General features: G+C 46.2%; 2 protein-coding genes across 6 annotated transcripts in view; one reads left to right on the forward strand and one right to left on the reverse strand.

The window, feature by feature from the left end:
- The window catches only part of Yme1l (ATP-dependent zinc metalloprotease YME1L), a 36,665-nt gene that overhangs the window by 7,512 nt on the left and 5,200 nt on the right, over positions 1-23,953 (forward strand). For 3 of the 5 annotated variants that reach the window (XM_077706100.1, XM_077706102.1, XM_077706103.1), the window contains exons 6-18: positions 963-1,061; positions 1,277-1,418; positions 2,340-2,425; positions 4,367-4,457; positions 6,388-6,540; positions 7,367-7,499; positions 10,483-10,545; positions 12,497-12,765; positions 13,278-13,429; positions 13,908-14,034; positions 15,166-15,239; positions 16,383-16,490; positions 17,302-17,450. In XM_077706100.1, coding sequence (XP_077562226.1) covers positions 963-1,061; positions 1,277-1,418; positions 2,340-2,425; positions 4,367-4,457; positions 6,388-6,540; positions 7,367-7,499; positions 10,483-10,545; positions 12,497-12,765; positions 13,278-13,429; positions 13,908-14,034; positions 15,166-15,239; positions 16,383-16,490; positions 17,302-17,450 — 1,646 coding nt within the window. Of the gene's footprint in view, positions 1-962; positions 1,062-1,276; positions 1,419-2,339; positions 2,426-4,366; positions 4,458-6,387; positions 6,541-7,366; positions 7,500-10,482; positions 10,546-12,496; positions 12,766-13,277; positions 13,430-13,907; positions 14,035-15,165; positions 15,240-16,382; positions 16,491-17,301; positions 17,451-23,675; positions 23,859-23,953 lie in introns of all 5 variants that reach the window. The other 2 variants (XR_013323997.1, XM_077706101.1) reach the window with 2 other exon arrangements.
- Qless (decaprenyl diphosphate synthase subunit 1 qless) overlaps positions 20,314-23,953 on the reverse strand; it is a 35,192-nt gene continuing 31,552 nt past the window's right edge. Inside the window, exons 6-10 of the mRNA XM_077706104.1 lie at positions 23,580-23,711; positions 23,111-23,191; positions 22,903-23,016; positions 22,136-22,216; positions 20,314-21,410 (exon numbers count right to left, since the gene is read on the reverse strand). Of these exons, the coding sequence (XP_077562230.1) occupies positions 21,270-21,410; positions 22,136-22,216; positions 22,903-23,016; positions 23,111-23,191; positions 23,580-23,711 (549 nt within the window). The 3' untranslated portion in view covers positions 20,314-21,269. The remainder of the gene's footprint in view (positions 21,411-22,135; positions 22,217-22,902; positions 23,017-23,110; positions 23,192-23,579; positions 23,712-23,953) is intronic.

Consider the following 23,953-nt stretch of genomic DNA (forward strand, 5'->3'; position numbering starts at 1 on the left):
TCAAAGTTGCCTAATTAACCTAATTCAATAAATAGTTAGCTTAGCTCAACGGAAAGAATTCTGGTAATCACCTGCACGATGACCAGACATATTTGCAGATTCATGTAGAGCACTTTTTTCTCTTTTGACCTCTTGGTGCATGTTGTTTGGGACGTTCTTCACACAAGTGTATGGGGGGAGGGTAGAGTGCGGGCAAGATGACTAATTTCATCATCAGATAACAAGCCCGGTTCATTCTCGTTCTGTCGCAAGCGATGCACCGAACTTGCGAGGCTTCAGTAACTGATCTCTGGGATGAGCCATTTTGCATTGCCCCCTCAAAGAAATAGAAAAGTGAAGAAAAAGCAATTGGAGGGTTATGCAGAGTAATTGGAGGGTTATGCAGAGTAAGCCCACTGGGTTACAAAGTTTTTGTTTTAGGTGCGACGGCATCTCATTCACTCGCCTTGTCCCTCCATACAGCGTCACTGTCCGTCCACACCCCTCCCCCATTCTCCTCGCCACGCGAGCTGCGCTCTCCGCCGCTCACCTCCTCTCCTCTCTGATAGCGAACACTCTCTAGCGAGGGGCATTGGATTGGATTCGATTGGATTGGCTTGGATTGGATTGGATTAAAGTGGATTGTGTTGGATTGTGCTGCGCCATAGCCACGCCACGTTGCGTCATAGCCGCGGCAGGGGGTTCACGGCACGTTTCTCGCGATGGGAGAATCAACCTAACGGAAACAACAACGGAACCCCCTATGTGTTGCATCTACACTGGGGTTCCCGCGAGGGGAGGTGGGAGTAATTTTTTTAATTTGTAATTTTAAAAGTTTCTTTACTCTTTTTATCTTGTCGCCTGTGCACGTTTTCATTTTCCGGTTCCTTTCCACTTCTCCCCTGAAGATGAAGCTGTGCGTATTTCACTGGCCCCATATGTAATATATTTTTGTCTTCCCCCCCCTTCTCCTCTCTGTGAAGGACAAGCAGAAAGGGGCGTCGGAGGCTGAGCAGAATGAGCGTCTTAAGGCACTGCTGTCAAGCGAAAACCTCACCCCGGAGGAGCAGCAGAGGCTGAGGGTGGGTACTCGGCCACTTGTTTTTCCGCACCTGTGGCAACCATTGGCATCTTTCTAGTGTGGCGAGTCACACACTCGCCGCTCTGTGTGTGTGTGTGTGTGCAGTGGTTGCACTTTAGGCAAATAAATGACTCGCGCTTCCTAACAGACCACGTAAAGTATCCTGTATCGGAAGTGCACGGTTGTCGTTGTAGTACTCCCCATCTGACTGTGCAGGTGGCCTTTGCCGAGGGCTACTTGGCCTGTGACCCCAAGGCCCGTACGAGCACTAAGCTGCGGGTGTTCAACATCTTCCGCGACCTGCTCGGCATCATCCTCATCCTGGCGATCCTTTTCTCCTTCATGGGTGAGCTCTCTGGTACCAGGAACTGCGTTTTTTTGCTTTTTTTCTCTGTTTTGGTGTCCCTGTTCCTCGTGCACGAAAGGTCGAAGCAGTGCAACGTTAACTAAACGTTGTTTGTACGTAGTACATCATTGGGGGTTTGTGCTTGGGCGTGTTACAGAGACGGGAAACATGAGAACACTAAGCACATCCCCCCAACGATGCTATATGTACCAGCTATCCCAACACCTAGCTTTACTCGCGTTTAGTACAGTCGGGGATTTTTTTATGGCCACTCACATAACTCGCCACAAAGGTTAGATGACTGACATAATTGTTATGCTAGGTACCACCTTAATGAGGGTGACCTTATGAGTCATGTGACCTTGCAAACTGCTGCTTACTTTACTTAGGAGTTTACTTATTATTCTTTGACACCTTGAGCAATGAGACAGCAATTTGAGGTACCTTTGTAAAGTATCGTACACTTCACCGAGCAATTTTGGCCAGCCATTTATCAAAACGGCAGTCAACAGACTTGCAATTACTCCAGTGACCAGCTAACTTTACCAGACCCGTTCAGAAAGTGATTGTGGTGAACAGGAACAAAATTAAGCCACCCGAACATGAGCTAAACTGTTAGTTTTTTTTTTGACTCCGTGGTTATGATGCCACTTAATTTACAGGGAAGTTTATAGCGTCCTCCGAAAATGGTCAGTCATAGTGTTTTTTGTGGGCAGACAGTGGAGTCCTGTCTTGTGTGTAATCTTATTAAGGTAATCTCTTTGTTCTGTCTTTGTTCTTTGCTGGTCAATGCCTTGTGAACTGAGCCCGACGTGGAAAATAAGAGATGGTTTTTTGTTTTCTGTTTCTAATGTGTTTGTGTTGTCAGTTTGATTAACTGTGCGTGCTCTTGCGTCACCTTACTGCGTTCCACCCTGCCTGTGCCCATTCCAGGTGGTCCATTCAGGAGAGTGCTCATAGGGACCACAAACGAGGTGATGCCAGAGGACATCGACGTCACCTTTGACGATGTCAAAGGGGTGAGTTCCTGCTGCAGTGAAAGGTGCTGCTTAACACTTTCGTGACCGCGGAAAAATCGGTTGTTTTTGGGTCTTCCAGGAAATATTTTTTTCTTGCCACAGACAATGAGTGATGCTGAAGTGTAAGATACGAAATGATAAAGAAAGAATAGGGCTTTCTAACAGTAATAATTTCAAACAACAGATTTAATACAAATTTTATAAAAAAAATCAACATAACGAAACCCAAAGTTACAAAAAGAAAAACGAAATGATGAAAACATCAATGCCACTTTGCACAGGGTACACATAAAAATTTTTTGTAATGTACAATTTGAACAGAAGGGAATTATAAAGTAATACTGCAAAAATGAGCTAAGTACAAAAGTTATTTACATGCACACAATTATACAAACACTTGGCCCTACCGGTTATTTTTGGGTGGTCCAGGAAATATTTCTTTTCTTGCCACAGAAAATGATCGATGCTAAAGTGTAAGTTATGAAATGATAGAGGAAGAATGAGGCTTTCCGACAATGTTAATTTGAAACAACAGGTTTATTACAAATTGTATAAAAAAATTAACAAAGCGAAAAAAAAAGTAACAAAAAGGAAAACAAACTGATACCGAGCTACCATCCCCATACCGAGCTTCGTCGTCTTTGTCAAGTAGTGGTAGCAAGGTGAACGAGCGGCGAGCAGATGAGCTGCCTTGGTGTTCACAACAAAAAGCCGAGAGCAAAACTTCACTGGTTTTACTGCATGGCAAGAGATGAACAGTGAAGATATAGGAACAGTAAGGAGCCGACGGGCAGAGCGGCACTCTTAGTTTAGCCCATTTATCTCATTTATTTCCTGTCCTCTAATGTACACACTAAAAAAAACTAAAAAAAAAAAAATTCGAGGACAAAACCCGCACCATCAAAGCTATCGCAGGTTTAAACCAATTCAAAATAAATAAAATAGGCACTAGGCCAAAAATACTTTTAGAAAAAAGCCGATTCGATGTTGACAAAAAGAAAAAAAAAATCACACTCCACATCCAAAGGCGCTACTGTCTACACACACACTAAAATAATCCTATACATCAGAGCTAATTTTTTTAAATCTAACAATATGACAGTGAAGATGCGAAAAAAGTTGAAAAGCGTTATAAAATGAGAACACACAAAAAATACATGCAAAACAGTCCACTATAACAATGTCCTTACAGTGAGTTCCAGAACTATCCGAAATTAGTTGGTGCATCAACTAATTGGTGCACTCTTAGTTCAGCCCCAAATGTCGACTGATTCAAACTACCCAGAGGGTGGAATTTATACACAGAAGTGGCAACAGTTCTTCTGCCTGCACTTTGCGCATGGCCTGAAAAAAGTACAGACACACAAGAACACTCTTTACCATTCTCGTGCTAGCAGGGACATACTGAGTCTGAGAGAGGCGGAGAAAGGAGATCTTGGCGAGCGGTCTGTCTGTAGAGTCAAGTCTCTACACGCCCCCGCTTGTCACTTGTTCGTGAACCCGGTGCTACTGCAATAGAAACGAAACAAATTATTGGCTTTGCTACGTTGCTACGCTGATGTTTTTCGTCTAACTCAAAATTACGTCAAACGAGGGTGGACTTTTCTGCAGCACACAAAGCTTCCCTGCACTACACCAAACTTTAGCACGCGCGCACAGGGTAGCGGCGCGCTGAATCATAACAATGAGTATGCATTCATATTGTGAAAAGGAGTTTTCGTGACCGTGTTCGCAGAATGTTACTTTTAATGTGCCCTGGTGAAATGACCCAGCTGCAGTGCCTGTAGCCAATATTGTTAATTGCTTGCGGAAACTGCAGCGCACTGTTTTGTAGGAGAACAAATTAAATGGATTTTTGCATTGAGCAGCGTGGGTTGGGTCACTTCAAAGGCTAATTTTCTTTCCTTATGTCACTTTCTGTGTGTCCATTCTGTACTCTAGGTTGATGAAGCCAAGCAGGAGCTCCAGGAAATCGTGGAGTTTCTCAGAAACCCGGAAAAGTTCTCATCTCTCGGGGGCAAGCTGCCGAAGGGTGAGCACATTTGTGGAAGTTTTTTCCCATTCTGTTTATTTTTCTTTTTGTAACTAATTATTTTGTTAGGTCTGTCATGCATTTAGTTTGCAGTGCACAGTACCGTGTATGGGGTCAGGACATTTGCACCATGCCAGATCCTGTCCATTTCAAATTTTCTTCACTCATTTATCGTGTGTAGTTACATCTGTACATACGGGATGCTTGCTCTCACAGGATACACACAGGATGCTTGCTCAGGATGCTTGCAAAAGGAGTTTGCTTACTCTCGTGAGCAGGGTACTCAAACAATAATAGCTGCATGTTTGAGCTTTTGATCTGATTCAACTTGTGGTAGGACCATATACCAGAGAAAAAAATGGTCGCGTATCTGCTGCTTTCATTGCAAATGTTGACGAAAGACGATAGCCGACTGGCGCCCCTGCCAAGTAAACGCCTCCTTTCTCTCTCCCATTCACCTCTCATTCTCTCGTTCCTCCCAAGATAGCATGCTACAAGTTTGCTCAAGTCAATCTGCGTTCCACTGCTCCAAGTAGGGTGCCTTGACGCCAGTGCTGCCGTACGGCGGAGACGCGCGTGAATCGAGGCACCCTAATACAACGTTTATAGAACCACGTTGCCCTACTCCATGAGTGTTCCAAGCGGAACATAACGTATCTAGTGAAACCTTTCGTTGCGGTTGCCATTTGATTTCTTAAATGCTGCCAGGAGCTATAGCAGCGCGGGCAACAGCAGGCGACGGTTTTTTGCAGTTGATATAGTATTTCATTTGCTATCGCAAAAGCCAAGCATCCAAGAATTTTTAACAAAGGAACACTGCTAATATCACTTATGTATTGATTTTCTGCCTTATATTTGTGTAATGTCCTGTTCTTGTTCAACGATATTGACAGGTGTGAACATTGACAGTGGACGTAGACATTTAGATTCGGCTGTGGGTATGTAAGATTATTGCGCTGCTTCTGTTTCACTTTGGCTGGGTGGCTGAATTGAGTCACAGACAGACAGACATGCAGACAGACCAAAATTTCTGCATTTAAGTAGTCCAAGAAAGACTATCGTCTTTAAAAATGTGTAGTGTTGCTGTGACCCTGCCACTGCCCTTTCACTGCCACGCTCGAGCTAACTTGGGCAACCACACATGCACACTCCCTGCTACGCCCGAGCATACCTGTGCTGCCTCCTTACCAAATTCCCAGCCGCTCCTGAGACAACTCATGTAAGAAAAATATTGTAAACGTGTCGCGACATCTATTGAGAAGTCATATAAATGCATAGATTGCGTCGGGTAAATTTTGGAATACAGATGGAGCCTGTGTTTCTTCATTCGCGTCGCTTCTGCTTATCTCAGCAGCACGGCCGCGGTGGCCGTGATCAGTCAGATGCGACCAAAGCAGTGAAGGAGGTCTTGCAATCTGCAGGTTAGCAGCAGGACGTTGCTTTGAGTGGTGCGGTGTTTTGAAGAATGTCTAACTGAAACGTTCCCAAGAAGAATATCCAACTAAAAAGTTGTAATTTGTTTGTATTCAGTACAACATTTTTGTTGGATAAGGTAATCCAGAATAATGTCTTATCATGTCCTGCAGAATCATCGTAGTGCCATCGTTTTGCCAATAAGCCAAAAATTTGCACCGAATAATGGGGGGGGGATAGCCCCGGCAGAGAGTGATGACCAGCTGTTTAAAAAAAAAAAACACCTCGCCAGTGAAAGGGCTAAGGATGGGTGCATGATGATTGTGTCTTTTGCAGGCTCCCCCCCTATCCTTCCCGGCCCCCAAGCAGAAAAACAGTCTGTGCAGCTTGTGTATGGAACGAAACCTAGTTTGACGAGAACCCCCGACTTCGGTGCAGGCGTAATGGGGATGAGGGTGTGTCTTTTAATTCGACGACGCTCAGAGGACTGCTGAGAGCTGTTTGACCTCTCCCCCAGGTGTGCTCTTGGTGGGACCCCCCGGCACGGGCAAGACTCTGCTGGCACGAGCCGTGGCTGGCGAGGCGAACGTGCCCTTCTTCCACGCTGCGGGGCCCGAGTTCGACGAGATTCTCGTCGGCCAGGGGGCACGCAGGGTCAGGGACCTGTTCAGTGAGTGCGGCTGGAGTTTCGACAAGACCCTTGCGGGGCGATGGCCCGGCATCCCTCATTTGGGCCTCTAAACAGCAGTAATGGGTGGTTAGGTAACTTTCTTAGCACATGTGGGGGCTAAGATTGCAAAGGGTACTGCAGTATTTGTGATTGCAAGACAGATTTGTAATTGCAACACTTTCAAACTTATTAACTGCGATGTCAGTTAGAACGAAAGGTGGAATCCTCCTTTGCAGCTGTTATTTGGTTGAAAGCTGCAATAAAAATAATTTCAGGTTGCTGCGGCGCTGTCTTCACTAGCAAAGCTTGAAAGTAGGCCTCCGCCTACATGTTGCATAGGAACAGTGGTTGGTTGCTATGGTATAGGTAAGCGGCAAAACAGCAAAGCTTGAAAGTAGGCCTCCGCCGGCATATTGCGTAGGAACAGTGGTTGGTTGCTATGGCATAGGTAAGCAACAAAACGTGATTAGCACAAGGAATAGCCAGGATAGTCCATGCTAAAATTGAGCTGTTGCAGCTTGCCCACTGCTGTGAAGTAACCAGAACTAATGCATGGGTTGTCTCTCCTTGTTTGATGTACGTAAGCCTGGCTGTGCTTACCGAAAAGTGTAAACTGTCTAATACATTAGAGGACTTCAGCATACCTGCATGTTACCTTTTGGGCACACTGTGGAGTTCTCCTGTCCGTACTGGTGGGGGATATAATCGGGGCTCACTCGTGGGGCTGCACCTGGTGTTCGGAGTGCAACTTAGCACACCTTTCTTTGATAGCCCTGGGCCTGGGGTCTGCAGTTTAGGCAGGGAATGGCGAACGTTTCTCTTCCAGGTACGGCAAAGATGCGGGCCCCGTGTGTGGTGTTCATCGACGAAATTGACTCTGTGGGCGCCAAGAGAACCAACTCTGTGCTGCATCCATACGCGAACCAGACCATCAATCAGCTGCTGACAGAAATGGATGGGTATATGCCATTTCGACACTTTGCATGCTTCTGAAAATGGGTGCCATTTATTTATTTATTGACTTATTGATTGATTGATTGATTCATTCATTCATTCATTCATTCATTCATTCATTCATTCATTCATTCATTCATTTATTTATTTATTATTATTTTTATACCTCAAGGGCCTCTGTGGTGGAGGCATTGCATGAGGGGGGGTAGAATAAGTGGCAGACTAGTACAAGAAGTGAGGTGGTGGGGAGGGGGGGGGGGGGGGGGGGGTTTAGCATCATACCGAAATTTCAGATTCAAAAAGAATTGATAGGAAAAAATGAAAAATAAGAATACATCGCACAACGTGTTTTACATGGAAAAGTAATAAGTGTTGAAACAGCTTGTAATGCTAATCGGGGCAGTACAGTGGTACAAAAATGTGTACATTTGGTATTTGTATGTCGACAAAGAGCAAAAGAGTACCGTAAAAAACCCGCTTATAGTTCGGACCTGCATATAGTCCGAGGTGTAATTCGGGGATAGAAAACGGGAGAAAAAACGTTTTCATGCAAATAAAGTTCGAAGAAAACAGAAAAATGCATTTATTTACCCACTTGATTATTCGTCGTCCTTGTCTGATGCACTCTCTTCCGAAGCTCCCTTGTCGGAAATGTCCTCCCACAGCACCTCATCCTCTGTGCCATCAAGCGCGTTTGAGATGGAGGCCACAAAAAGGCCTGAAAGGCCACAAGCAGCTCTTCGTAGCTTTCTGGCAGCTGCTGCGAGATCAACGTACACCAACGTAGGGAGAACCCAGCTCAGCGCATGAAGCAAGACACCCAATGCTTGTTTGCCTTGGAGTCCGCCCGCTGAATGTTATTGTTTCGAGCGATCTCCCTTGCCTTTGCTTGCAGCAGCTCGATGTTCACAGCGAGATGTGCAGCTCGTTGCTCCCGAACAAAGTCCGTCAGTTCTCGTTCCACGTCGGGAAACGCTCCATTTTTTGGTCCCCGGAAACCTTTTGTCTGGCCGCTGCATGCAAAAAGGGCTTCCTTCTGCTTCCTCCAACCGTGAATGCTCCGCTCGTTCACGCCGAACTGCCGCTCCGCAGCACGGTTGCTGATGGTTTTGGCAGCAGAAATAACTTTTCTTTTAAAGGCAGCCAAGTACTGCCTGCGCGGTCCTGACATGGCGTAAAATCAAGAAGTAAAATCGTGGACGTCGTGATGTGCGCCAAGGGATTGCAATGGCCACTGTTGCATGCACGCCTGTACCTGTAGGTCTCTAGGACTAATGCCACCAATGCCACTAACGCTACCTAATGCAGAAGCGCGCAGACACCTGATGGTGATGATATCACCGCCCAATGCCAAAACCGAAACCAAAACTGTGAATTTGGGCCAAAAGTTTTTGGGATCCGCATATAGTACGGGGCCGAAATTTCGCATCCTAAGATTTAGAAAGAAACCCCGGGCTATAAGCGGGTTTTTACGGTAGTATATGGGACACAAAAAGAACAGGTGCTTACATAATATGAGTACGCAACACTAATACTATTATTGCTTTGTCTTGTGTGTAGTTTTCTGCTTTTCAATGTCATTTTATTCTTGCATTTTAATAGTGGTAACAGAAAAATAGTTTGGTTGGCACCATTTGCAAGTGGTACTGATGTAAAATGGAGAGATGAGCTAGTTGGTGAACATCCGTGAGTGAAACTTAAGTGCAAACTGACACAGGGATGAGAAAGGGAAATGACACCAGCGTTCGAGCGATCTATCAACTGAAAGATTTATTAAAATTGAAAGCACATATATACCATCCCAAGACCCAACAATTAGGCATGCGCGACTGTCGCACATGCGTACAACCGTACATGAGGACAACCGCCCCCTTTTTTTCTTCTTCTTTCTTTCTTCTTCTAACCCCTCTCCTTAAGAAGTGACACTTCTTTATCTAGAATGCTGAGGGACGGGTGACTTACACAATCCAAACCCCTAATACGGATCTGGAAGGCTTCAGCAATTTCCCAGGTCGCACGGTCTCTGTGTTTAAAAAGCACTGGCGTGTCTGTGAAGCATGGCTTACAGCCGCAGTCCGAACAGTGCAGCGCCAGGTGTGTGTAGGGCCTTCCTTTCAAGGATGAATGGTGCTCCCTCAAGCGTACATTGAGACAGCGGCTGGTCTGGCCGACGTACACCCGGCCACGGGACTCATGTACTGATGTGTCACACTCAGCACACTCATGTACTGATGTGTTGCTTGAAAAAGTTCACTAAAAGGGCAGAGGAATAGACAATTACCACACAGCATCGGTCATGTTTCCTCTTTGATTAAAGCAATGTATTGACTCAGAGCATGGTATAAGGATATGGGGATATGAGGGAAGTGTGTACATCGCTCGGTGCTAGCCATTCTTGGCATATCAATATCAGTAATGGTAGTTGATATGAAATAATAGCAGAACAAAGTTGTTTTTCAGCAGTTTTCTGCAATAAAATGGCCTTGCAAAAAAATGCACACGCACACACACACTTACAAACACGCGCACCCACACGTCTGACTTCAGGCCTAGAAATTATAGTACAGTAGAATCCAGCTAGATTTTTAAATTCTGGCACTGGGTTTACTGGGTGTGAATGGACAAGGCAGGGAATAGAGGCTTTAATTCTTGATGACTAGCTGCACTTGCTGCTATGCTTGGTGTTACTGGCTGGGAAAACAGTTGTGATATCCAAAAACAATTAAGGACTAACAGCTGACTGCACTATCACAGGTTTGATGTAGCCAGCATGTTTAAAGCTGCACCGCAGTTGAGGTACACCACAGTGGGGTTTGCCTGCTTGTTTCTGTTTTTAGAAGGCCTGACGGACAGCCATTTCTTGTCATCACATCATATCCATCAGAGTGATTATGTGATGGCCTCGCATGTTTATGTGTATAAAGTTGTTCGTATCTTTTTTCCTCAATTATTTATTTTAATTTTCCTTTCCCCTGTTTTTTTTTGCAGATTCAGGCAAAATGAGGGAGTCATTGTTCTTGGCGCAACAAATCGGAGGGATGACCTTGACAAGTGAGTGTTGCTTGCTTGCTCAAGACTCTGGCCGACCTCTGTAACAAAGGTCGCTGGGTTCACGAAGTGTTTTGTTTTTGTTATTGTGAAACCAGTTGCTAATGTAACCGAATGCATTGAGTGGGGAAGTGTGCAAAGGCTCTCTCAGCATGCAACCTCAAAAGGGGAGGCATAGGCTTTCACATTGCGGATGTCTCGACGACTCTCCGCGATTGTTCTTGGCCACGTGCACATTTTGCAGTCACGCAAAAGCACTGTGCAAGACCACGTGGCATTATTACCAACAGCTCGAAGCTACGGCAAGGAGACAAGCCTAAGGCAACACTGCTGACCAAGTGGTGGTCAGGATAAATGTGGGTTAGTTGCATTTAAGGGGGATTAGTATATCAGCTGGAGAATCGGTCAGGTGTAAAAAAGGGTTGATGGTTGTCATAGGCAGAGCTGTGACTGGGAGGGTGGTGAGCTTTAAATTTAGGAAGCTTCGTGTCCTATGTGCAGGCGCAAAATTTCAAGCTTTATTTAGTCTGGTTTCTGTGTAAGTACATTTCATGCATCACACTCTGATTATGCTCTGCAGTACTGTGCAGGTCTTTCCATTGATAGCTTCTGTGCATCAGAGGCCAGGGGCAAAGGATGACCAATAACCTCCTCATACTGTCTTTTTGTGTACACTGTGCAGAGCTCCTCTGAATGTGTGCCAACGTAAGAATCTGGGTAATAGGCTTAGGAGAGTTTAGGACAAGACCAGAGATGTGCTGATGTACAGCGCAAAGAGCAAGGACAGAGGATGGAGAGTTGGGTGTGAGCGGTGGAATCAAGCTTGTGATGAAAGGATCGATGTAACTCTAGGAAGACTGTGGCTCACTATCTGGGCAGGTGGGTGTTTGGACAGAATAGGTTGGGGTTCTTATCTCACATTCTGATTTTTGTAAAGTGCATTTTCATGTAGAAAGTCTGCGTGCTACTGCAATGTCGCTGCTGGTGAAAGAACGTTCAGTGCCTCCTATGGTGTTGCTGAAACCATTGCTGGGCCATTTTCTGGTGCATGTGATGCCCAGTTTTGCCCACGGTCTTATCCGCAGTTCGAAACGACGTTTCAAATTGTCCCTGGGCCATTCAAAACTGGTGCCTAGGATGGCAAGCCTGGTAATAGACGGTGCTTTAGCTATCTCCCGAAGCGGGGGTTCTGAAGCTCCACTTTTAGAACGAGGCTAACTACCTGTGTGCTTATCCATAACACTGTTCAGTGCTGTCGTCCTCTGGTCGCAAGGACCTGTGGGCAGGGCACCAGTGAGCGCACACCAGCAAAAGCATAGCGTGGCTGAACGATCAGCATACGGGATCATCACTCGCACATTAAAATAATTTGCTCGCACCGCTCGGGAGAATGCAGTGGTAATGCTACAATGAGTGGCCGGTTAGTTTAATGGGTGGGCCAGATGCTTGGGAGTGCGTAACCCTGGACTTGAAGGAACAAGTAGCCACTGTCGGGTGATTCTGTTGTCTGAGAAGGATGAATACCTCGAACATCTTGAAGTAGCGCTAACTCGACGCAGGCACAAGAAGATGGGAGTAGACAGACCGCACCGCCAACTCACAACTCAGGTTGTCTGCCAACTTCTGTCTTCTTTTGTACATGTCGAGTTCATGCGACTTCAGGATGTTTAAGAACCACTGCCAACTGGCCCGACTGTCAGTTCTTCTACATGAATGCCTTGGTGACCACTATGCAAGGAAGCTTGGTATAAACACTCCCACTCGGGGTCTTTTTTTCTCATCGTTCTCAGCTTCGTTTCATCAATGAGAGCTTGTTTGTGGGCTAGTTGGTACATTGTAGAAAACACTGCGATGAGTTAACATGAACGAAGGACAGCAAGACACGATATGCACAGACACGAAAGCGCATCCATCAACTCTCTCTTCTTCCTGAATGGCAATCCCTCCCCCTCAGGGCCCTTCTGCGTCCGGGCCGGTTCGACGTGGAGGTGCAGGTGCCCGTGCCGGACCTGGCTGGCCGCAAGGAGATCCTGCAGCTCTACCTGGGCAAGGTGAAGGTGGCCGCGGACGTCTCTCTGGACGTGCTGGCGCGGGGCACCACGGGCTTCACGGGGGCCGACTTGGAGAACGTGGTCAACCAGGCCGCGCTGCGGGCAGCCATCGACGCCGCCCCAGCCGTCTCCATGCGCTATCTGGAGAACGCCCGCGACAAGGTCCTCATGGGTGCGTTTGGTGCGAGGGACTCCCTCACGCAGGCTGCCCACAGCTCTCGTGCCTCGTTTCTGCGTCATCCAAATGGGAACTCCACCACCCAAGCGTCTTCGTTGGTGTGAGGAGGTGACGAGAGAGCAGGTTAAAATGAGGACTCACATAGTTGGGCATTGGCTTTTATAATCGCGCAAACATGTTTTACCCTGCATCTGTGCCCGTATGAGTCTGGTATCATCAGCAGTCTGAGATAGCGAAAATGAATAGCAAGGGTCACCCTGTAGGCTTTGTGCGTTCACTCCACTTGTGCACTGATGCAACGCTCATTTACAAGCAGTACAAACCTTGGTTGACAAGTGTGGGTTCAGTTGAGGAGAGCACAGCACATAGTTTTTGTGTTTGTCCCACCGTCGTGCTTTGATCTCCTCGCATTAAAAATGCAGGCATGCTTGGTCTCAGCAGCACTATCAAAAATAGGCACTTTAAACCCTGCAATTTTAAACCCTCCCATTTCTGCTGCGTTGCAGGGCCCGAGCGTAAGTCGCGCATTCCCGACGAAGAGGCGAACCTGATCACGGCCTACCACGAGGGCGGTCATGCGCTGGTGGCGCACTACTCCAAAGAGGCCCACCCTCTGCACAAGGTCACCATCATTCCCCGGGGGCCCTCGCTGGGACACGTGAGTGCTCTCCCCAGTTTGCTCTGGCTGCACGGAGGGACAGTTCCCGCCACTCACTCTGAGCTTGTGTGTTTTACGTATTTAAAGCTAGTGATCAACTCCCACCTGTAACTGCCAGCTTTCTTGAGAAAACCATAACGTAGGAGTTCTGGCGCCTTTTCAGTGCGTGGAGTTTGGGGCGGTGTGAGCTAATGAGGTCCTTTGTAGGACAGTGTTGTTCCTGAAAGCTTTCTTTTTTTTTTTCCTTTTTCGTATTACTTTGAAAGATTGTTTGAAACCTGATGGCCCTAAAACTGTTCCTCTTAGTGGCGTTTGCGGCATATGTGAACAATAATTACAACGCAGCAATAGCAAGACTAAAGCAGTCGTGTCTCCTTCAAACTTGTTATGCCAAGGCTTTGTGCTATTATGGCAGTTCAGCAGCTCCTCAGCGACTCTGAAGTGAAAGTGCCCCGTGGCCGACTAATGTTCCCTGCAGACCGCGTACATTCCCGAGAAGGAGCACTACCACGTCACGAAGGCCCAGATGCTGGCGACAATGGACACCCTCATGGGAGGCCGGGCAGCCGAGGAGCTCGTGTTCGGATCCGAGAAGATCACCTCGGGTGAGCCGTGCCACGCCCTCCTGTCACTGTAGCTCAGCATGTCCATCCCACTCTCTTGCCATGCTTTTTTCGCTCCAAACGGGGCTTCAGCCACGGGGTTTGCTTTTGTTGAGGCATGCCACTAGGGCTGTAATAATTACTGCAGTGCTGGCAATTTATAACCTAACCGCTTACAATGTGGGGCCGCCTACAGTGTGGTGTTTTGTGACCACTGTTTTTTCCTTTGTAAAACTCGATGTTTTAGCATACCGTTTATTAAAATGTTGTCTCTCGATGAAGACAAGAGCAGCTGGCACCGCATGTCAGGTTTGAAAAAAAAGAAAACAAGACCGAGGGCTTTTCTCTCCTCTCTTGCTTGGTCAAGAAACAAGAAACAATGTGGTGCACTTTTGGTCATACATTCAGTTTGAAGTCTTGATGATCACTACCCTTGGCACACCTTTCAAGATAGCAATCCGTCGCACCATGAGTTACCTCTACTGAAGGGTGCCAATGGGCTTTTTTGCAGTGACAGTGAATGAGGCAATGTGTAAGAAGATAATAAGTAACATGGGCTGTGTTCTGATCATGTTGATCCGGTGGTATCGTCTGGGCTTGTACGCACGCTGTGGCATTTGAAAAAAGAAAAAAAAAAGTACAAAAAGTCACCTTCATTGGAGTGATGGTAAATAAAAAATGCTTGAAAGGCAGGTTGTGCATGTGGCCTCGTTTGTGCTTGCCTTCATTATATTGCGGTACCAGTTAGTTAATTTGTGGATTTTTGTGGCTGCTGTTTTGTACAATATAAGCAGGTCTACACTGTTGTAGAAATCAAACAGGGTGTAAGCAAATGTGCAGGACTATCTGCAGCAAGACAGACAGTTGCGGTTTAGCCAGCAAGCCTGCTTGTTTATGGTGAAACTTATGTAGGTTGCGCTTTCACTGCTCATTCAGACAGAGCAAAGCAGCATGAAAAAAGGGTTGTCTGCTGTAATGCTAATGAAAGGTATATTTACAGTACTCGTGAAACTGTGGGTAAACTGCATTAAGCTTTTCTTTTACATGTGAGCTGTTTTGGCTTGGTTGCAAGCTGTCTCGTGTAGCGGGCCACCGGGTAATTGAGAGCATTATTGCACATACCTTATTTGTCAGGTGCATCAAGTGACCTGAAGCAAGCCACTGCCCTTGCAACCAACATGGTCAAGGAATGGGGCATGTCGGAAAAGGTAATTCCTGCATACCTACGTCCAAGGAAATGTCATCCATTTGTGAAGCGGGGCATCATCTGTACTTTTGTATGGTTGAGTTGAAAGATGTTTGCTTTCATCAACTTGAATGTCTCTGCAAGCAGTCCGTGGTCAAACTTAGCTATGTCAAATTCAAACACCTGGTGCAGTTCAGAGCCACTCCCCCCTACCCTCTCTCTCTCGTTTACCATGACGTGGAGTTCGTTGTGAGAACGAGTTACAGTTTGGATGAGAGATAGTGGCTCTATAGTAGTTCCTCATATAATGGAGCCCTGTTCACTTGTAATCGAATGGAGTGCGGCTCATTGTAAAGCCTGATATATAAGTTTGTTTCTAGCCCCTTAGTATGTTATGTGCCTTTCTTTATTGTTTTTCTTTTAGGCAACCCATTTCTCAGTCTTTATGTGTGTATGAGTCACATACGTATTCGGCTTCGGGGGTATTTCTGCTGCGTGTATGACTACATTAGTTCTGTTGTGTAAATAAGCTCTGCCAAGAGTCGTGTTGCTGTGATTTTTTAAAATGGAGTGTATAGCAATATGCTGCAAGTTATTTTCTTTTCTTTTATTTTCTGTCTTGAGCCATCAGGCTCAAGTGTGAACCCAGGTGTGATAAATTTTGTTCTTGCTCATGAGCTTTCTTTTCCTGGTGGAAGTGCTGCCTTTTTGGACACTATTTATTTGCGGACAGACGTGTTCGTACATTAATACTTGGCACGACAATGCACTGTTAGCATCTTTTTATTTGTAGATTTGTGAACACGGTGAACACAGCAAACTATTTCAGTCCCTTGCTCAAATTAGTGCATTGAAGTATGGTTACCTACATTCACAGTCTTCAAGTAGGAGGTGTACAGTAGAACCTCATTGATACGTCTTAAAAAAAAAAACGCTAGGAAGAAATGTACTATCGAGGAAAGCGTAATATCCGGTAAAAAACGTACTATGGGGAATTTTTAGTGTTCACAATTGAGAACATACCAACCGGGAAATCGTACGAAACGAGAACATATCAACAAGGTTCTACTGTATATCTTTTTCCCCATGCTGTCGCTTGCTTGTTTCTGTGCATTCATTTTCACCTGGAAGAAATTAATGGGTTGGGATTCACCTCTCTCTGCAGGCTGGCGTGAGGACATTTGATGATGATCACAGCTCGCTGATTGTAGTCAATGAGCTCGCACCCAACACTGCAGAAGTCATCGATGCAGAGATAAAAAGGATCCTGCATGTGAGTTCCTTGTGTGACGCCCACCTCTGCTCTGACACTCTGTCGGGTCTTGCTTTGTGACCCAAACCTTATCGTAAAGAGGTGGCACTCAGCCTCGCAAACAACTTCACCTATGGGCTCGAATACCTTGAAAACTCTTTTGGCAAATGTCACAGAGTGCCAAGTTGTGAAAAACTGCTTTTGCCAAGTTTGCAATGGCATACATTCTGAGCCATTACAACCTTTGATTTCGTGCAAGCTTTTCATATCCCATGTTGTGTGGCATGTTCAGCTGGCATTTTGTGATTGGGACCTGCTTGATGTGCAAAACGACTGGGGTATTTACCCAGCATGTCTCAAATTCTTTCAATAGCTAGAAAGATAATTCAGCAGTTGTTGTGGTCTGTGACATACAGTGGTGTAAAGGAAGCGTTTCAATGAAGCGTCACTGCTGAGCTAGTTGGTACACATGGTTACAAACGACTCGTTTTTGCCACAATTAGGGACAAAAGAGTAACACGTAAAGAACACATCTCACAGCAAAATTAATCCTCTTCTCGTTGGATTGAGTCAGAAATTTGTCATTTGTAAATGTTTAAGTTTTTTTTTTCCCCCAGAATTCCACATAGCAAAATTTCTGTAAAAGTGACTCACTTCAATTGCTACCTTTTTGTTGCCTCATTCAATATGCATTTGGGCTTATAATGAATCCTACTGATGCCAGGTGTCAACTTCTTGCTCTGCTGCTTACTCTCTCCATCGAAGTAGGGCAGAGACACCTTGCTGCGCCTTGTGTTCTTCCTGCGTGCATTGCCCCGTCCCCTTGTGCCAGGAGTCGTACGAGCGGGCCAAGGCGATCCTCAAGACGCACCAGAAGGAGCACAAGCTGCTGGCCGAGGCGCTGCTCAAGTACGAGACGCTCGACGCCGAGGATGTCAAGCAGCTGCTCAGCGGCAAGGACCTGGGGCAGCTCCGCAAAAGGTACTCCGCCCGATAACCACCGCCGGCAGCCATGCTCTGCGTTCCTTCCTGGTGCAAGACCCGTTTCAATGCGCAGGGTGCAGGGGAGTTCGGAATGCTTCCCTTACAAGAAGGAAGTTTGCAGGTGTTCCCAAAGGCTGTCCCCTTGTACCAACGCTTTTATTTTATAATTATCAGAACTGCAGCAGACCCCCCCCTCTTTCCGGTCCTGAATTGCTCTAAGCAGCATTTGGGCAATATTCCTCAGTTTGTTCTTCATCACCCTCTTTTTTTACCCTTTTGCACTTGATCACCTTCCGTGCAGGAGTATGTGGAACATCATAGATGGCCAGTTAGCTGGGTTTTGCTGGAAATTGTCTGCAAGATAATTTCCAGGTGCAAGCCAAATGATTCAGATGACTGCCAGACTCTTTTTTTTTTGTTTTGTTTTGGTTCTTTTTGGGGGCTGGGGGATGGTACCGGGGTAATGCGAAGACCACTTGCAAATTTCCTTCTTTTAAATGAAGGATCAACATTCTTCAGCCCATATCGGCGTTATGCGTGGAATGAATCGTTGAAATATTTGCTACGTTGTATTTCACTCTTGTTGATTATATGTAAATGAACCATCCTCTGCTGTGTGATTGGAGAAGTGGAATAAAAGGCTATCCTGCTTCACTGCTGTCCCCTCTGGCACTCGCAGCTTGGAAGGGCAGATAAAATCCTAGGGGCACAAGTGCTTTGTGCACTTGTGTGAACAAAATGAAACGGAGCACAAAATCAGTGCTCTACATGAGTGCTCTACACCAGGAGCTAGGTGGTGTGCTGGGACCTAACGTGCGCTAAAGAATAATTGGAAGGAGGTATCCCCTCACACCCATGAAATTGCTCTGGGACTGCGATGTTTCAGATACAGAGCTCTTGTTAGTGATACCATGGTACCTTTATTTTTGTTTGGATCTGTTTGCTCGAGTTTTAAAAGGGGGGCGTCCTACCGGCGCAAATTATTATAACTGGTTATACTTCACACAAGTGGTTCGCAAGGCTGCAGTTGTAGTTGGGATGCAGGGTAGCCCTGGAAACCACCATTGAATCGCTTCCTCTCTTCTTGGTACATTTCTGTGGAAGGCAAGTTTTTAAGAAGCAAGCAAGAAATTGGCAGTGAAATCTGAATTTTAAGAAGGGTGCAGGGTTTAATATTTGGCATTTTTTTTACGATTGGTTTTTATACTGCAGTGAATCAAAACATTTTTTTTTTAATCTTCCGTTTACAGTTTGCTTTCACAATTTTTTACAAAGTGCTTTTCAGTGCGCATTTCTATTGTGCAGGCAGGCTTTGTACCTTCGCTTTACGCATAGTTTGTTGTGCCTGTGCTCCGCTGTCCTTTGCTATTGCTTCCTTTTGTTCAACTCTTACCTCCACAGGGTACGCAACCAAACAAGGATGATCTTAGCACTAGAAAAGCGAGCAAGGGTTCATAAATGCAAAGGCTTGAGATGGGAGTTATAATTGATGCAGGATAGCTAGGTATTTTAGGAGCTGACAGTTGCTGGTTCCTAAACCAACAATTATCTGATTGACAGTATGTATGCACCCACTTCTGCACTGCAGATGGTGATGATTTATAGCTGTCCCTCACAAGCAGTGGCATGGGAGTTGCACCATGGTGCCACAAGGACATGCCTAGGAGGTGGCGTGTTGATCCCTTCTGTCTGTCTGTTCTGGCCAACATGAAAGTGACAGTTGTGAGAAGGGCAGTTGAAAGAACCAGCAGCCACGACAGCATGCTGGTCACGGTGTGCTTACCAATTTCCGTTTGCACTCTAATGGCAGCCCAAGTGGCCATAACAACTGGAACAGTCTCCTCTGTGTACACACATACACAAAGTGTAATCTTTTAAATTCAAACTCGCTTGCTTTGAAACATCCCGTGTGTATGTGTGTGCGCACATTGCGGGGGATAGGGGGGTGTCGCATAACTTGTGCCCAGGATTGATGTTGTGGAAAAGAATTCAGGGTGGCAGGAAGTATCCAACACTAATTTCACATTCCCACGAATTGCCAAATTAGTTGCAAAAAGTGAATGCGGCCAAGGATTTTTCCATTAGAATGTGTTATAGTGCGAGTAGCTTACGTGAAAATTTCGGAGGTGCAGACGGCTTCTTAATTCCTCTAACAAAAAAAACTCCGAGGACGCCTGAGCACATGAATTCGGACCTAAATTGTGAATGCAAGAGCACTAATGCCCCGTTGAATGACACCAAGCGACAGGAGGAGAAGCGGTTGGAGTGCAAAGCTCAACACAAGGAGATCTGGAGCCGAACAGCTGCCCTCTTTACTTTTTCACATGGCTCTGCACATCATGTCCAGGCATAGCCTAGAAGAAAGCCTTCCTTTTCTTTGTTTTTGTCTATTTCTGAGGCAAGTGGTGGGGAACATGTCGCATGCGCCGCATTTCTGGAACAGAGGCTTTTTCACTTGATTTGTAAGAAATTTGTAAGCTACTTAATGCGCTTGCATTGAAATGCACCAAAGCATTCCAAAGATGCCCTGCGAGAGAAAAGCCCTTGTAGAATGCTGCACACCCCACTTTACTTTTCTGCATCATTTACCTGGTCGTACTTGCTTGATCTTGGGAGGATAAGCCTGCTGGGGAGCGGTAGTTGTCAATGAATAATTTTGGCATATAATTGAACTATCGTGGTCGTTTGAGAATGTCACGGCAAGAAAACAAAATACAGTCTGCTGACAATTTGTTAATGTTTATTTGTCTGTTTTAGATTTGTTAGTGTTCTATTACACATGGGCTTATAAAACATCAACAGCTTTTGCGAAGTAGAGGCTTTAAATCAACAGTTTCATAACAAAAGAGGCAAACATCCCTTTCTTCTTCGAGTGCACTGAACTCGTCTTATACGTTGCACCTCCCAAGGCTCGATATACTTTTATGTACAGGTTACTCGTTCTTTTAACAGCATTATTTTGGTAGTATGTGTGACTCTGCAGGCGTAATGGTGACCTTTGCAGAGGATAAATAATATATGACAGTAATAGGCGTAGCAGATTGATCGCGCTACACAGCTCTTTTCATACAACGGTAATCTTTACATCTCTCCATCGAAGATCTTTAGTAAATATACTTTCTCAACCAAGCAGCAACATTCTAACTTCCTAGATTTTTTTCTTTTCTGAAGCTGGTTACTTTTGTAGAGAGGTATTTACATTAATCAAAGTGAGCTCTTATTTACAGCTAGCACCCGTGTGTTATCTCTGGTTCTATATGTCTAGCTAGTACATGCTGGCATTCTTGCAAAATCTGCGTCACATACAAGGATAGTTAGGAGTCTATAAGCTCATTACTTAAAAAGGCCTTGGCGATTTAAAGTCAACTTTTGGCAATCCAACACAAATTTTCCTCAGTCTTAAGTGGATATGGAATTTACAGCGTAAAAGAAATTGAGGTGTACAGTGGAGGCCCACCACAGACAAGGCCAGTTCTAAATCGTACGCATGCAAAAAGTTCATACACGTTCCGTCAATTTCAAGCAGGCACTTGGGCTGCAGCAAGCAGTTGTTGCATCAGATTCTTTGCTCGTGTGTTTGGCGAGAAGGTCCACTGTTGATTGTCTAGCAAAGCCTGCGCACATCTTTCGTCATCCCGGGCCTCTCTCTCGCAGACGGGAAGAGGTTGCTAAAAGCCTAGTTCTCTCTGGTTTATGTACAGCTGGCGGGAAATTGAGGCCTACGCAGCCTAGCATTGGCTTCTCCGGTTTGTGGAATGGACGGCGGCGCGGGCCCGTGCTTGCGTGATGGGGGCGGAGGGTGGAGGGGGGCCGCCGTCATTTCTTGCGGTTGAGCACTTTCTCGGTGATGCTGATGAGCGCCTGCTTCTCCGGCGACTCGACCCACGGGGCCAGATGCCGCACCGCTTCGCTGCAATGCTTCTGCGCCAGCAGCCGCGTGTGCTCCAGGCCGTCGCTCTGGAAGGGATGCGCATTTCTTTTAAGTTTCCGACCCTGGTAGTGGCACTGGAAAACCTTAGCGCTATACAAGGATAGCACAGCATAGTGTCACTCGATAAGATACAGAGTACCATCACTGAGGCACGCAAGTGAGTAATGGCGGCCATTTTGGCGTTTATCAGAGTTGCCAGATTGCCACTTCTGCAGCGTCACCGCCAACTTTGAGGAGGACATTTGTAAACAACAGTGCCGAAGAAGCAGCAACACGCCATCTTTGGACACACTTGTGCAGCTGAAATGCTGCGAAGCGCATTATTCTTGATTTGCGTTCGGAACGGTGCCAGTTGTGCGCAGCCGAAGAGCAGGGAGGACAAGCTGAGACAGTTGGCCGACAGAAAACGCACAAACAACAAAATGGTGGTGCCCTTGAACTGTCACAGTGCAAACAAATGTCACGTGACCAGAACTGACCAATGGTCACGGCAGCGGCACGGAACAGTAGGAGAAAAGAGTGCCGACACTTAGTGACACTAGCACAGCACTGGCTCAAACATTGCTGTGGGAAACCAGAAACCATGTGCTGTTTTCTTGGTCATGTGGCAGTTGCCACAAGGTTTAGGAGTCTGGCCCCAGTTTCAGTGTAGTGCTGCCACATTTCCACACTAGGTCTTTCCCTTGCATTCGCAGTTCACAGATTTTAAAGGCCTCTTGACTTAGTTGGCATGGGTTGGCAAGTTAGTTACCTTGAGAACTGCTTCATAGGCCTGTTCCACATCCCCAGGCTCCGAGAAGCGCCGCATGATCATTGCATTCAGCTCGGGGTACTGGAAAGCAGTGAAACGGGCAGCAAGACACAAATTACCAGGGTGTTTAAAAGGATCCTGAAAACAACGTAAAGATGTGTGCTATTGGAAATATTAGGAAGCGCATACCCCACTACAACTTCCAGTGAGGAAGGTGTGTTCGAAAAAGCAAATTTTGAATGCACTCTCTCCGTATGACGTAGCCAAGGCTCTAAAAGGTACTTGGGTGAGCAAGCAGCCAACAACAGGCACTTGGTGGTGCTCTAAGCGTCATTTTGCTCCTTATCGGAACAAAATAGCGTTATTTCAAATTTAAACCACACGTTCAGACTAAAAGCCAACAAAACTATTTTAAATTGCACTTGCGTTTTCGTCCACTTCAGGCAATTCTGCAGGACATTTTTTGCGAAGTCACAAGATAATGCAGGAAACTATGCGGTAGGTTGCCAAGCATCGCTATTTTCCTTGTATGATTGGAATTGGTACGAGGATTTCCAATAGTACATAGTTTTACGTTGATTTCATGTTCCCATAGTGGGACAAAGTTAATCGCATCAGCTGCTGTCGTTTACAAAGAAAAAAGAATGTCCAGCTATACTATATACTCTGGTGGCAGTTCTGCTGTTCAGTGGCCACTTGGCCGCAAAGTGACCCCGATAAGCAGCTCTCCAGATTTCCTTCATTTCCTCGCACCCATACACACGCACCTTGTCACAGGCGAAGAGCACAGGCGCAGTGGCAAGTCCTAGCCTGAGGTCAGCGGCAGCAGGCTTGCCCAGGTCGGACTGGCTGGACACGAAGTCTAGTAGGTCGTCCACCAACTGCACGGGGGAGGAGGAGAGGCACACAACTCCACTCTGCTTGTTTGCCTTCTGCACTGCGGCAGCAGTGGTAAAAGCAGTCTGTCGGGCTCACCTGAAATGCAATGCCGACATTTCGGCCGTACTGGTAGGCTGCTTCCTGGATTTTCTCGTCTCCGCCCCCAAGTATGGACACCTGAGGGAGCAAGGATGAGCTCCTTTCCACACTGTCCTGGCACTTTGGTGTACATTCAGTCAGGCTAGGCTCCATTTTGTGGAACGTTCAAGGGCTTTGGCGATGTGCAAAAATTCTTGCTGCAGAAGTGGTGCTTATGCGTGCCATTTGAAATCAGCATCACCAAAACTAGTAAGGCTGCATTAAAGACTTATTGCTGTTTGCTAAAAAAGTACAACCGTTTATGACAGAATTGAACAAAACTGAAAAATTAAGGCAGACTGCTACGGTGGTAACAGGGCACTCATTTTGAGTCAAGATTGTGAGGCCGCTTGAAAAACTTGAAAAAAGGAACTTGAAAAAAGATCAGGGAACTTGAAAAAAGATGGGAAGTGCGCGCACAGCTTACAGATCTGCATGCGAAGGCTATGAGGCTGGCGGTCTTCTTGAACGTCTTCTGGATATAGTGAGAGAACCGTTCTCCCTCGTCTTCTTTGGAACCCAGCTGCATGAACTCTCCCTGAACCAAGTCCACAAGAACCTGGAGGTGGAACATGGAAGACATGGTGGAATCAGATCACAGCACTCGGAACTCCCTACAACGCATTTGAGCGTGGTGCAGCCATGCTGTTGTCCCCCATCCTCCCTGCTTTGTTTCCGGTGTGAAGGCTCTCAGCCACATTGCCTGGTAGGCCCACGCTAGCAAACCTGCTTTTCGCCAAGCCAAACATTTGCAGGGTACAACCTTTTGAAAAGGTGAATGCACACATTCTAAGTTATGAT

Source organism: Haemaphysalis longicornis, unplaced genomic scaffold (assembly GCF_048455015.1).
Source record: "Haemaphysalis longicornis isolate Haplotype H1 unplaced genomic scaffold, Haemaphysalis longicornis Haplotype H1 scaffold_4, whole genome shotgun sequence".
Lineage (NCBI taxonomy): Eukaryota > Metazoa > Arthropoda > Arachnida > Ixodida > Ixodidae > Haemaphysalis > Haemaphysalis longicornis.